Below are 14,167 nucleotides of genomic sequence, written 5' to 3' on the forward strand. Positions count from 1 at the left end.
TTAATATCCTTATAGCTAGGCTCTTTAGGCTTTATAAGCTTATTATTAGTGTTATACTTAATATTAAAGTTAATATAGTTCTAAAGATCCTAGCTTATAGCGAATTTTTTAATAATAGAAATCTATTTATACTAATTAGTTAGGCCGGTTAAGGTGACTTTTTAGGAAGCCTCTATAGCGTTAGATTTTATTTTAATAGTTATATAGCAATTTTAAGCGTTTTTAGACGTTTTTGCTAGTTTAAATAGCGTTTTTATTAATATAGTAGATTAATATAAATTTCTGTGCAGAAGTTGCTTTTTTTTATAGTAAATAGCTTGTTATATAAAAGCTTAGTTAAATAGGTGCAAATAAGCGCAAATTCTATTAAATAATAATAAAGTTTAGAAAAGTAGGTCTAAAGTAGGTCTACAGTAGGTTGCTTAATTAAATACTAAATTTTAATTAGTTAGAGGTTTAGCACTAAGCCTAAATAGAAATAGCGTATTCCTAATAAGGTATAGTGTGTAGCGTAGAGCTTGCAGCAACTAGGCTTATAACTGTCGGCGGAAAATTGCAAGGTTAACTGCACTACGCAAAAGTAGAACGCGCTCTAACGATTAGAGACGCAAATTAACCTTATATTACTGCGCAATTGTACACAGCGCATGCACCCCTATTTTCTGGCTAACATAGTCTAGCTTAATACTAGCTAGAGAATTAAATAATAGTATAAACTGCTATAAGAAGATTCTAAGTTAGTTAGAGAAAATTATAGTATTAGTTGCTACTATAGCTATATTTATAGTAAAGTTAGTTTAAATTCTAAATAAGTATACTAGCTATATAGCTAAGATAAAGGCTTTACTTATAAGTATAAATAAGTATAGCTTTATAGTAGAATTCTAAGAGAAGTATATAGGCAGATCTAGAGCAGCTATAAGTAGGTATAGTAGTAACTCTAGCGTATAGAAGTAGGCTTAAAGAAGGAAGAGTTACTAGTTAACTTAATTAAGAAAGAGCTCTTAATCTATTAATTCTTATTGTGTCTAGACCTTGAGTTTCCCTGTATTAAGTTAAATTAAGCTGTAGGCTCTACCCCTAGTAGTGCTCTTCTGTTAATTTCTTTAAGTTTTAGCCTTACGACTATACTCCCCCTCAAGCCTAAGCACTTTAATTTCTTATAAGGTGCTAAATAAGTTAAAAAATAACATTATCTAATCCCTAGTTAGCATAGTTTATAGTTAAGACTACAATAGTATTTAATTGTCTTTAATCCCCTAACTTTTATTCCTAATTAATAAAAACATCCTTAGCAAATGCTTTTGCAGTAGTTAGTCTTGAATAAATCTAAGAATTTCACCTCTAATAATTAAATACTAATGCTCCTAACTGTCCCTATTAATTATTATAGCAGTCCTAGAAACTAACAAAATAGAACTATACATTTTATTTTATTATTTTATGCTAATATATTTAAGCATAGGCCTGCCTAGAGCACTCTAATTTTTTTAAAGTAAAAGTCCTGTTTCCCTGCTACGCCTAGTAAAGAGCATAGAGTTCTACAGAGGGAAAGGCCTAGCTAGACTAGTACATATAGTAAGGCAGACCGGCCAGCTAGGCCTAAGGTTTAACTACAAGCTTTTTAACTACAACAACTTTAATATACGCTATTAGAGCTGGAATTACTACAGCTGCTAGCACTAGACTTGCCCTCTAATTATTCCTTATTAAGGGATTTAAATTGTACTTATTCTAATTATAAGACTTAAAAGAGCTCTATATTAGTATTTATTGTTACTACCTCCCTAAATTAGAATTAAGTAATTTGCGCGCTTGCTGCCTTCCTTAGATGTAGTAGCTGTTTCTTAGGCTTCTTCTCTAGGGTTAAGCCCTAACTCTTTATTACCTATTGCAACTATATTTAGCTACTACTTAAACATTAAAAGTTAATAGGGAAGAAATTTAAATAAACTATTGCTAGCATAAGGCTGTATAATTTAAGAAGTTATTATAAATTACTAGAGAGCTTAGAGAGCATTAGTTTTTAATTTAATAAATATATCTCTTCTAAAGTTAGGATTTTTAGCATATATTAGCTCTAGAATTACTATAGTTATCTATATAGTAAGGTACTATTAAATAAACAATAACTTATATAATAAGCTATTTATAGTTTTGCTATATAATTGCTTATACTTAGACATACATAGCTTAATCTTTAAGACAAGCATATAACTACTAGCAGAATTAACTAGGTAACTATCGTTTGCTGAGGTTAGCCTACTAATACTATGTTCTAGGCGCTAGAGAGATTGTCTAAGTCACTAGTAGGCACCTGTAAGGGCGCTGCGCGCAGGAGGTCCAGCCGGCTAGTAGCCGGGCGAGACTGCCCTGCGGCAAATCTACTTTCCCCCTCTAGGTTCCCTAGGGCATCCGTCTACGCGCACTACGCGCCTGCTGTAGGCAGTGCAGTATAGGCGCCCTAGGAGGAGGACTTAGCGGGCAGCGCCAGCTATTTCGGCGTCTGCTGCCTGTAGTTGCTACCTATTGCTCTAATTAACGGCGGTGGCCAGCGGCTAGTCGCCCACAGAACCCATCTAGCGGGCAGTGCAGAGGCAATGCCCCCTCACTGCGCCTAAGGTATAACTAGTATACTGTGCAGCCTGGGCAGCCGGTTTTGTGGAGTTTAACGCCCACTAGGAACGCCTAATTGCCTGCAAGAGCAGAGTCTCTAGGCGTGTTTACAGGGCCACTCGGTGGGTTGTCTGCAAGATAAGGTACAGAGGGGGGCGGCCGACTAGCGCTGTAGCGCTAGGGGCGGGCACCCCTCCTCACAGACCCTCCGACTCTATCGACGGTCCGGCCACGCTACTAGGCGCTTGTAGGCTACTTTTTATTTTCCGCAAAATTTATTTATATAGGAAAACAAAAAAATCAAATTACGCCTATACAACTAAAACGCCTACACTTACACATTTTAATCTTCTAGGCCTAGACGACTCGCCGTGCTCCTGCGACCCGCCTGCGACCGTTGAAACGCCCTAGAACGACCGCTAGGGCGAGGAAATAGCGCGCAAAGGTGCCCTATAGGGTAGGCGCCTACCCTGCACCTACCCTGCACCTACCCTGCACCTACCCTGCACCTACCCTGCACCTACTCTGCACCTTAGCGCCCACCCTGCTCTGTGCCTGCTCTACTCTGCACCTACCCTGCACCTACCCTATACCCCCGCAGCACACAGATTACTAGTCGGAGAGTTGTTGCAGAAATGCGTAGATAGGTCTAGAGTGAGCGAGCGGGTTGGTCGCGTGTAGATATAGAGGCTAGGCATGTAGTTGTTATAGTGGGAGTGTTCCCCCCTGCTAATGTAATAGTACAGAAGGTCTAGTTTTAGTAGTTATTAGTTCCTCAGCCTACAACACTTAAGTTAGGGGATATCCTTAGTATAGATGTATTTTTTAGCCTCTATATAGTCCTCTACAATATTGTCTACTTGTAATAACTTGCTTATTATTGTTCTAACGCAGAGGACTCTATCACCGTAGATACGTGCGCTATACTTGCTGCGGCGTGCTCTAGGGTAGGCGGCTACCCTACACCCCTCCGCTGCAGGGTAGGCCCTACATAGTCCTCCACTCACGCCGCATCGGATCGCGCCCGTGGTTTACGGCGTTTTTTGGCGCACAGAGGCCCCCCCGTCACAGAACAGACCTAGACTACGACACTGTTTTCGCGGCAGAATTATAGTATATTAGGTTGTCAACGGACGGTGACTCCTTTGCATTGTTGAAGCCGCCCGCCCGCCCGTTCCATTCCCCGTGTGAGTCGACGACGACTCGACGTCCAGGATGCGTCGTCCACGAAATGCTGCGCCATGTTTTCCCGGGGCACGGGATGGGGGAACTGTCCGTCCCGTATGAAAAACGGCAACAACTTCTCCCCTCTCAAGTCAAACACAACAGCCAGGGTATGTGTGCAAAAGAGCAAGCCGAAAAAGCAAGAAACAAGTCGGAGAAAGCTGCCAAACGAAAAAGGACCAGTCCTCCATGGTGAAATCAAGGAAAACGCCGCCCGAATCCTCCCCTTGGAGGGCAATGCTCCCAGGGTGCAGTAGGAAATGCGTCTCGTCGACGTCAACCCGCTTGCCCGTGCTCCTGATAACGCCAGTCTGATGTTGCGCAGATGCAAAGAATGATATCATATCGCTCATATGCGGCGGGTCATGGAAGAAATTCGTCATCTGAAAAGTAGCAAGTTCCCGTGGTTTCGCCTTGTGGACTCACGCCTTCCGAGGACGTGGCGCGTGGAGGCTCCGAAGGAGTCATCGACGGGCCATGTCCAAGGGCCGCCGTCGAAGGCGCCATGGTCTCTGAACGACGGCGGCTAATCATGGAATCGCCTTCGCTGTCGCCGCTGCTACTGCTCGCGACGCTCTGCGGTGGTGAGGGATGGGATGCGCCCCAATCCAGCTGCTTTCCGGCCAACTGCATATCTACCATGGCATCGGACAGGCAGTCCTCGTCGCACAGTGGCATGATTCGATAGTTGAGGCTCTCCATAATGCATCGCTCGGTAGCATTGAGCTGGTCGTGTGACCATGTGCCGTGCCCCCAATCATTGCAATAATACTGGGTTGGCCGCTGAGGGTCCTCGATGAACTTGACGGCAATGACAAGCGCTGCAAGGATGATGAGCTCCGGTGGCACGGAGTCGATGTGCAGCATCTGGTGCTGCTGGTGCTGGTACAGGATAGGAGTCGCAGGGATGGTGTGTCGTTTGCTTGTTGACGAGGCGGCCAAGGATCCTGGCAACAATGGACAGGAGAGCCGCCACGCTCGGGCGAACCTCTTGTCTAAGCTGTCGAGAATACACACTGCGAGGGCAACAGTCTCGATGGGCAAGTCTGCGCGGCTCAGAACAGCCTGTACGGTGAGCACAGAGGCCGTGGCTAACGAGGCTGACGAGGGAATGAGGTTCACCAGGTGAATGGCCGGTCCTGTTGGAAGTGCTCTCCGCGGTCAGCAACACATGTGGTCAGGTCATGTGCCTCGAGAGGCAAAAAGCAACAGTGTCACTATGACGGGCGACGGACGGGACCTGGACATGCCTCGAAATTTCGCCATGAGAGGCTCTCCATCTTCTAAGCTGCCGGAAGCTAATGTGCTCGGCGATTTGGCTTCTCTGTAATATGACGGGGGAGGTGTAGGGAGGTTCGAAAGCGGTCGATAGGTTAGGTACGTGTTGCCGTCGTCCGCCATGGCGGCAGCAAGCTCGTGGTTATCTCGACGCATTCGTGGCAATGTGTAGCTTCTCGGCTCCTCCATCACGGCTGATGCTCAATTCAGAATGCAGGAAGGCTTCCCCCATGTTTTGACAGCAGAACGATCCACCAGCTTTTCCTCTTGCCCCAGCTTCCCCTCTTCCCTTGTCGCGCTGCGCCGGGCTGCGCTGCCGCTGCTGCTGCTGCTCTGTGGCGGATTCGAAGCGGTGACAGCGGCTGCTCACTCTGCAGAACAGGGATGGGATCACGCGAGCGCCACGAGTTACAACCCCCTTCACATGTGAGTAGCGAGAAGACGAATCAAGTTGTATGTAATCAGGGAGAGAGAAGGGGGCGGTGGTCGTCTATATTCTGCGTGCGGTACGGAGTAGAAACAGGCGAGCCGGGAGGAAGAGACGACGAGGTGGTGGGAAGGTTAAACTTTTGACAAATGCCGTTTGCTCAGGACGACATGGCCAGTGACAGGCCGACAGACATGTTCCTGAGACTTTTAGGTTGCACTCTTTACGTAGTGAGCTGGGACGGCCTTGTTGCGCTGTGCTGTGCTGTGCTGTGCTGTGCTGGTGGAGTCGTGCTGCTCAGGGGTTTGTTTTAGCCTTCCACTTCTCCAAGTGCGCCAGAGGCGTGCGGGTTGGAACTTGGACGCCTTGCTTGACTGACACCCACTCGGACGGTTTGTAGGCAGTTCGCAGAGGAGTGAAAATCATAGCCTCTTTGGGCCTGTCGTGGACTCGTGGGTGGGTGAACCGTCCATGAACCATCATCCATGGCGACAGCCAAGATCACAGGTGGTGGAGGCGGAGCCAAGCCCCGTGAGGTCCATTTTCTCCTTGGTTCCTTATGTCCCCCTTTCCATCTACCAAGCAATGGTGCCCCGGCCCATTTTTTCGCATGCTTGCCGAGCTCCGCACATGTGTGGCCTGTTGGTTGTTGATGTACAGAGTAGGTCCGTATTTTGGACGGCAAAGTGGCTCGGGCGAGAAGCATGGCCGTTCGAGTTCCCCTGGAATGGAAATGATTCGTCAGTGGACAAAGTCCACCGCAAACATCGGTTGCCAACGTCGTCGTCGGGTATCATCCGGTTGGTTCCATTGTGAGTGACACAACAAAGGGTTTTCATGCTGCTCGATCGAATATCATCGCGATGGTGTGCTTGGTGGTAACGGAGTATGACCAGGAGCTGCTTGAGGAGTGGATTCAGGCTGCGCGGTAATAGGGAATGCATCATTGAAGACCATCCATCACAGCCCGACCAGCCCGAATCCAACCGCAGCCTCCTGAAAATGGGCGACGCCGATTCGGCCCCAGCTTGCAAAAAAAGACCGGGAACCGCGTATGTACGGCGTACGGAGTACTCCGTACCGAGGGTGCTCTCCATCGTGTATCCCTGGTGATCAGTCACTGAAGCAGGTGGATGCGCCTCGTGTCTCAGATGGTGAGCTGTCGCCATCTCGCCCGCCCGTTGCGCATGTGCTGCCGTCGACGAGTCCTCCGAGTCCTCCGAGTTGCAGTGGTGATCTCGAAAGCTGTGTTTTTTGGGGCCGACCGACGCCACGCCGCTCGACTTCAGCCCGGGTTGATGGCCAGGCTTGGTCCTGACTGGCGTCACCGCGCAAGCGGCAGTCACTAGTTTCAGCTCCCGAAATAGTGCTGAAGTAGTGTCCGACTTCAGCGCGCGACACAGCCGCCCCCAAGGGAGCATGCCAATTTTGCCCTTGTACGACGATGCCGCCCGTTCCGCAATTGTCGTGTCGTCACTCACCAGACCAGGCGTGCTTGGCATCCTGAAGAGTTCACCCAAAACTATGGGCACCGGTGTTACGCATGCCGCCGACGCCATCAAAGTTTCGAGGCCGCAAGCAATCTTGCTGAATCTGGTTCCAGCCGTGTCCAGAGCCGGCGCCGCGCCGTTCAGGGGTTGGCCGACCTGGCCGACCTGAACCCCATTGTTTGGCAGCCTTGCCCAATTCAAGGCTCTCGGCCCGACGTCAAATCATGGACCGAGCCGGATCGCGTATTGGAATCTGGGGGTATCTACATCGCATCCGTGGACCGTCCACGGGCAGGCGAAACTGATGGCTTGATGCGTAGAGGCGGCCCAGGGACAGCATCATGTTGCCGCATGCGGAACCGCGAACTCTGCCCTTGGGCCTCCCTGTGCTTGGGCGAGTCGTACCGTGCTCTGTGGGATGCAGGCTCAGCGGCGGTTCCGGGCGACTTGGCTCGTGAGTTCATGCGCTCCGTCCGCAGAGGGCTGATGCAGGATTCAGAATTGCGCATCACGAATCACGATTCACGACACTGGAGCACGGCGGAGGAGCAGCCAAAGCGTTGCCGCACCTCGTCTCATTCGACCGACGGAAGGAGCGAGTCGAGACATTTCGACCTGGTGACGTCAGCCCGCCCGCTTATCGATTTCTACTCGGTACGGACTCGGAGTAACGTGACACGTCTGGGCAACTTCCTTTGGGCCGAATTCCTGGCATCGCCGACAGAATGTTTGGACAAACCAACCATGAACCATAAACCACGATCCAGGGCCAACGTCGCGACTCTCCCTCCAGAAACCCCCGACGCCCCCGAGAGTCGGATCCGTGGCGGCCTGAGCTGCTGCAGCCTCCGCAGTGCGCAGCTTCGCACTGCCGCCGCCAATGGTCCGATTGGCCGCTATACTTACCGAGCCAGCCAGCATGAGCATGCGTGTGAGCAACCTTTGGCCTCGACGCGTTGGAGGAGCCCTCCAGACGGAGCCGTTCGCGCTGACGCACAACAGCACCGCGGAAGAACCCGACTGTTGTCGCCACTAGGGAAGGACCTCGTGCGCCCAGGGCACCCTTCAGAACAACGTGTCAACTGTGCCACGCGGGACCAGAGGTTGTGCAATGTGCGCGTGTTCGGCGGCGGCTCGGATCATTGTGCCGGGAGAGGCGCCATTTGCCAGACCAACCGCAAGAGGAACACACGGCCGCCCTTGTAATACTAAACTGCCTCCAGGGAAGACACTTGGGAAGCCTCTAGGCTCTAGCGAAGCCCACCAACCCGCTGGCGTTGGGAGGCGTTCCTGTTCTCACCGAGCTATTGGGCTCGTGTCCAGTTATGTCATTTCATGGAGCGAGGGCCGAAATGGTTGGGCATGCCGGCAGCCAAAAGCCTTCTCGGGCCCGACAGCGCAGCGCCCATCTGCAACGCTCTTCAAAGTATCGGATCAGTGCCGCAGATGGAATGATGGGATGCCAACTGCACGAGTCCCCGGCGAATATGAACCACGGAGACGCCAATGCTGGATCCGAGCACGGCGTTGGTACCGATGGTGCGGGCGCTGAACAGATTCCAGATTCCCAAGGCAAAAGACGTTTAACGGGTTCCGAGCACTTGGGCACTGCAGAAGACCAAGGGCCAGCCGCGTCCCTCCCTTTCTCTGCTTGAGCAGAATCAACAGATAGCTCAGATCCTGCTGCCAGAAGTTGAACTTGCCGACGCCCTTGGCGTCATACACCTCGCTCAAAGACGGCGAGAGCACTCAAAGTGTCTGCTCGGACTTGAGACCTAGCAGTTTCATGTTTGAAGATTTGGTTCAAGACAATGATCAAGTTTAGTACAAGTGTTGAGGCGATTCAGCAACGTAGGGTGGAAACGAGGGACGAGCACACCCCCATGCAGTCTTGTTAGTTGGGAAAGCCCATTCTCATCACGTCTCTTCGACTGCCACCGCGGAAATCTCGTCTCCGAAACGAATGCACAGGCACATTCAGGAACCATTGAATTTTGCAGAAGTGAATGCATTCGGCGGGTAGAAAACCGGCCTAATACGAACTGCCAAGGGCATTTCATATGCCAACCGCGACGGCCATTGACGGCAATTGCATCAACACGTCTAAACAAGGCCAAGCCGGGAAATGTCCATTCCGACTCCCGAACTCATCTCCTCGGCACCAATACCCAGCCGGACGGGTGCTGTTCGTCCCAAGTTGACTGAACAGGGGCCGGGATGGTGAGATTCGGCAGTTGGATGGCAGATGACAACCAGAAGGAGTTTGGCTTGCGAAGATTTTCTCAACTCACTTACACATGGTTGCAGCGGTCAAAAACAATACGTCGGCTGCCGTTTTACTAGATCGAACCGAATGGTGAAAGACGTACACGTCTTGCCCGCAAAACTTGTCATGATTGCTCTGTAGCTTCATCGCCTGGATCGTCCATCAGCACGGAACATGCCACCTTCGGCCTTGGCCCATGAAGCCGAACTACAACGGCTCCACTGGCGCCAGTGTTTTCTCGTAGAAGAAGAAGACGACAACGACGACGACGACGACTGACGTGCCATTTTGTTTTGTCTGCCATAATTAGTAGTTTATATACATGTCTCGAACAGTGAAAGCGAAGGAACCTGAATGGACCGAGTCACGGCTTTCAGACAATGGTCAGAAGAGAAACAAAAACCAACAAACGCCATCCTACAGCTGCTAACAACTACCCTCCCTCAACCGTGCACGCCGCAGTAATGGTGCCGTCCCCGACTCCTAATATCAGTAAAATGGTCCCATCTCGGATGGATGCGGCCGAGAGGAAAATCGGGCCTCAGAGGGGGCGCAATCTAATCCCGCCAGGTTTCTAGCAGATGACCCTCCTTCCCGTTTACCACCGTTATTATCCGAGCGTGTGCAAGGTAAAGAAGACGTTGCAGTCTGGACGAGGAACCATGCCCGTTCCTGATGGCAATTGCAAACAGCGTTCTCCCCGACAAGTTGGCGCATCAACTTTTGCGGCATCCACACGATACTCTGCAGTCAGGCAATGGCCAGATCCTATTCGTGTTACTGGACATGGCTCTACAAGGGCAACCAAGGCACTCGACATGCAAAACTCTGTCCAACAAGTAACGAACCCAAGAGGACATTCCACCAGGGGAAGCGGGAGGGACCCTTGACGAAGGCTCTTTTTCGGTCTCCAGGAACCTTGGTTACCCGACGCAAACGTAGACCGGTGCGAGGAACTTTAATACAGCGAGGCAGGAAGCGTCGGCACCTTTCTAGGGTTAGAAGCAATCCGACATTTAAAGTTCGGAGACTGACAACGTGTGGAGGAGTCGAGTCTGGCCCGGACAGTAGTCTCGTTGAAGGTGACGGAGCAACCGGTTGATGTAATGTACCAGGACCTGTCGTTGACTTCCTTTTCGGCACGGGGGCCGGCAGAGCAGACTCATCCCATTTTTCCGGCCTCACCAACGCCCTGTTTCGCTGAACGTCCCCGTGGCTCGTCGTAAAACAGTCTCCGTCATCCGTCGAGGGTGTCTGGTCTCCAAGCCCATCCATCGGTTGATGGCTCAGCATGGACTACATGGCCCCGGGGCGTCTTGCAATGCGAGCCGCGGTCTGCATCAGACCCCCCCATATCTGCTGTCAAAACACCATGATTATTTTTTTCGCCAAGCCATCTGGCCGCACACGTCATCGTTCTGTCCGCTTCCGCTGCTCACTCTGACACGGCGGCCCTTATGGAACCCCAGCCATTCGCCCAACAAACCCCCGGGTTTCGGTACAGGACATTCCCTCCTCGTCCGTTGGGGCGCAGATTCGGCCAAGTCGTCCGCCACCTGATCAAATTGTACAATGCCATCCCGTGACCCGGCGGTTTCCCGCCGTCTCCGTCTCCTCCGCCTGCCCTTGTCGTCCACGACCACTTCGCCGTCGGCGTACTTGGTTCGGGGCACCGGGCACGGGAGCAGGTGCGGCAGTGCCACGACGAAAAAACAGGCGGCCAGCGTGGTTGCGAAGAGCGACGAGGTCATGCGTGACCTGGGGTGCAGAAGGGGCGGCATGGTCCCTCGCGGTTGCGTCTGAGCTCGGGATCAAAGGGACCATCGACGCGTTCAGTCGGGACGTCAGCGCGGGCGGATTGCGAGTCAATGGCAGCAGCCCGGCTACTTACATGACGAGTGCAGCATATTCTGGCCGCGGAAGCAATTGCGTAGACGGAGATGCGCGATGCGCGACAAGACGTCCTGCGTCGCCTTTGGGGGCGAAGAAAAAACGGGCGTCTAAACGGGCACCGACTACCGGTAAGTAAGGAACTCGATGATTCCGAGACGGCCTATTGGCTGGAATCGTCTCGACCAATAGCCGGAGTCGGCAAAACGTACATCCATCACCCATCCACATACGGAGAACTCCGGACCACCCTCTTTCCATCCCTGCAGCGCGCATCGTGGAGCAAGTTAAACATCTTTCCCTGTCCTTTCCTCCGAGTACCTGGCGTACGGAGTTGCGGGCATAAGCCACCACCGCACGAGCGAGCGAGATTAGACGACCTGCATCTGGCCCCGACGTCACCTGCAAACAAACAAACAAACAAACGCCTCCAACGACCCACGACACGCCGCCAGCGAGCAGGCGATACCGCAGACGCCATCCCTCCCAGCGGACGCTTCACGACCGAACATGATTGTTGCATTTGCATCCTGATCCTGCCGAGACTGCAACCGACCGCGGCGTCTCACGCGCGGCCCAAGGTCACCCACCATGAGCGATCTCGACAAGTGAATAGCCTCCCCGTCCCCGAACCGTCTCTGCTCGACCGCCACTGACGCTGACGTCGGACTTGCCAGGGCCATCGCGCAGCTGCGCGCCTGTCGACCCATCCCAGAGCCCCAAGTGCGAGAGCTGTGCCACCGCGCACGGGAGCTTCTCATCGAGGAGGGCAACGTGGTGACAGTGTCTGCGCCAGTCACGGTATGAACGATCAAACGCCCCTCCCAGACGGGCCGCCGAGGCTGACCAGGGGCCTAGATTTGTGGCGACATTCACGGCCAGTTCCACGACTTGATGGAGCTATTCCGAGTTGGCGGAGACGTCCCCGACACCAACTATTTATTCATGGGTGAGAAAGAGGCCACACGCGTGGCATGCCCCGGGTGCTCGGCGTCGCTTCTTGTCCACGGCACTGACGCGGCCGCGTGTAGGCGACTTTGTCGACCGGGGCTTCTATTCCCTCGAATCATTTCTTCTTCTTCTATGCTTGAAAGTACGATACCCCGACCGCATGACGCTCATCCGCGGCAACCACGAGTCCCGTCAAATCACCACCGTCTACGGCTTCTACGACGAATGCCTGCGGAAGTACGGCAGCGCAAATGTATGGCGATATTGCTGCGATGTGTTTGACTACCTAGCCCTCGGAGCCATCGTCCTCGGCGCATCCAACACGCTGTCCCCGGCGTCCGGACCAGCAGACGAAGAAATCGAGATCGAGGTGTGCGACCAGAACGGTTCCACCATGAGCCGGTTCCCTCGCCAGCGGCAAGAGCCTTCTCGGCCCGGCAGTTCCCGAGAACAAGGCGCAAACGGCGGCGGGGGCAGTTCCGCCGCCGGGCACACTGGACCTCCCGGCTCGGGCGCCTCGGGCAGCAGTAGCGGCAGCGCGGGCAACCCAGCCGGAGCCGTGCTTTGCGTCCACGGCGGCCTCAGCCCGCTGGTCGAGTCGGTGGATAAGATCCGGCTGCTCGACCGGAAGCAAGAGGTCCCCCACGAGGGCCCCATGTGCGACCTGCTCTGGTCCGACCCAGACGACATCGACGGCTGGGCACTGTCACCGCGCGGCGCAGGATTCCTCTTTGGCGCCGACATTGTCAAAGTCTTCAGCCACCGAAACGACCTGAGCCTCATAGCTCGCGCGCATCAACTCGTCATGGAGGGCTTCAAGGAGATGTTCGACGCCTCCATTGTGACGGTCTGGTCGGCGCCTAACTACTGCTACCGCTGTGGCAACGTTGCCGCCGTCCTGGAGCTCTCCGAGGACGAGTCCGGCACGGGCGTCTTCTCCCGCAGCAACGGCGACGTGAACAGGAGTGATGGCGGGCGAGGGGTCATGATGGAGTCGGGCGGGATGGCGAAGCGCGGTCCCGCAAGGCGCTACCGGGTGTTCCAGGCGGCGCCGCAGGATTCACGGGGAATGCCCGCCAAGAAACCAGTTGCAGATTACTTCTTGTAGACAGACAGACTGCGCGGGGCGAGTGCTTGAGCGCCTTGGCAGGGGGCGCTCCGCATGGATCAAATGTACCAAGGATGGATAGATGGTCAGCTAAGCCGGACGGCTCGGAATAGTCGCGGCGTCACGAAATGTTTTGGCAATCTATCCCACCGTCAGCCTGGTCTCGTTTTGCTCCCAGGACGGGCAGGGCCGTGCATTGCATGTTGAGCAGCGAACGGTACATGGAACCCCTGCCATGTGTCTGTGTCTGTTTTCCGAACAACGGCTGCCAAGCAACACGTCAAGTCCGCCTGTCCAGACGCGCGCGATGACAGAGTCGGCTGTCGAAGCTTGACAGCAGCAGACGACCTTTGGCAACATGAATGACTGACAGACTGACAGACAGATATACGACAACAGGCCACCCGCGGCAATGCACTCGCGCCTGTTCAAAGACGGCCCTTGACGGAGGCGGCACTCGGATCCGTAATGTGTGCCTCGAGACGCGTCGAGTCAAGCCGAGTCCAGTTCGTACCGCCCGCCAGATCTGCCTGGCGTCCGTCAGCAGCCGGCAGTTGGTCCGAGGGGGTGTCCGAATCCTCCGCGCACCGGAGCGCGGACGAGATTCCGTCTCACCAGTCCTCGGCCCTCCGTAGATGGCGTCGCGCGTCAGTTCGTGAGGGAGGGGCAGGGGCAGCAGCAGCAGCAGCAGCAGCAGCAGCAGCGGCGGCGGCCCGTCCCAGGCCTCGTCCTCGGCAGGGCGCTTGGTGTTTGTGTTTCGGGTGTCGTGTGTCGTGTGTCGTGTTCTTGTCCCGCATACTCCGTACTCCGTACTCTTTCTACATCCTTGGCAGAGGGTTGTTGCCTGGCACTTGCCTGTACGATTCGACGTGTCACTATTCAGAAACCCAGATGCCGGCTCGATCAACCAGGATGCG

General features: G+C 53.3%; 2 protein-coding genes across 2 annotated transcripts; one reads left to right on the forward strand and one right to left on the reverse strand.

Annotated features, from left to right (window-relative positions):
- Positions 1-4,203: 4,203 nt before the first annotated feature.
- Positions 4,204-5,241, reverse strand: MAM_06319 (Cyclin-like protein; the record flags this gene model as incomplete). Its single annotated transcript, XM_040825117.1, has 2 exons — positions 4,204-4,979; positions 5,076-5,241. 2 exons carry the CDS (start codon positions 5,239-5,241, stop codon positions 4,204-4,206), a joined length of 942 nt encoding a protein of 313 aa, XP_040676773.1.
- A 6,541-nt stretch (positions 5,242-11,782) lies between these two features.
- Positions 11,783-13,250, forward strand: MAM_06320 (Serine/threonine-specific protein phosphatase/bis(5-nucleosyl)-tetraphosphatase; the record flags this gene model as incomplete). Its single annotated transcript, XM_040825118.1, has 4 exons — positions 11,783-11,799; positions 11,869-11,992; positions 12,050-12,140; positions 12,223-13,250. 4 exons carry the CDS (start codon positions 11,783-11,785, stop codon positions 13,248-13,250), a joined length of 1,260 nt encoding a protein of 419 aa, XP_040676774.1.
- Between the last annotated feature and the right edge of the window lie 917 nt (positions 13,251-14,167).

This window comes from Metarhizium album (genome assembly GCF_000804445.1).
Source record: "Metarhizium album ARSEF 1941 chromosome Unknown scaffold_20, whole genome shotgun sequence".
Taxonomy (NCBI): domain Eukaryota; kingdom Fungi; phylum Ascomycota; class Sordariomycetes; order Hypocreales; family Clavicipitaceae; genus Metarhizium; species Metarhizium album.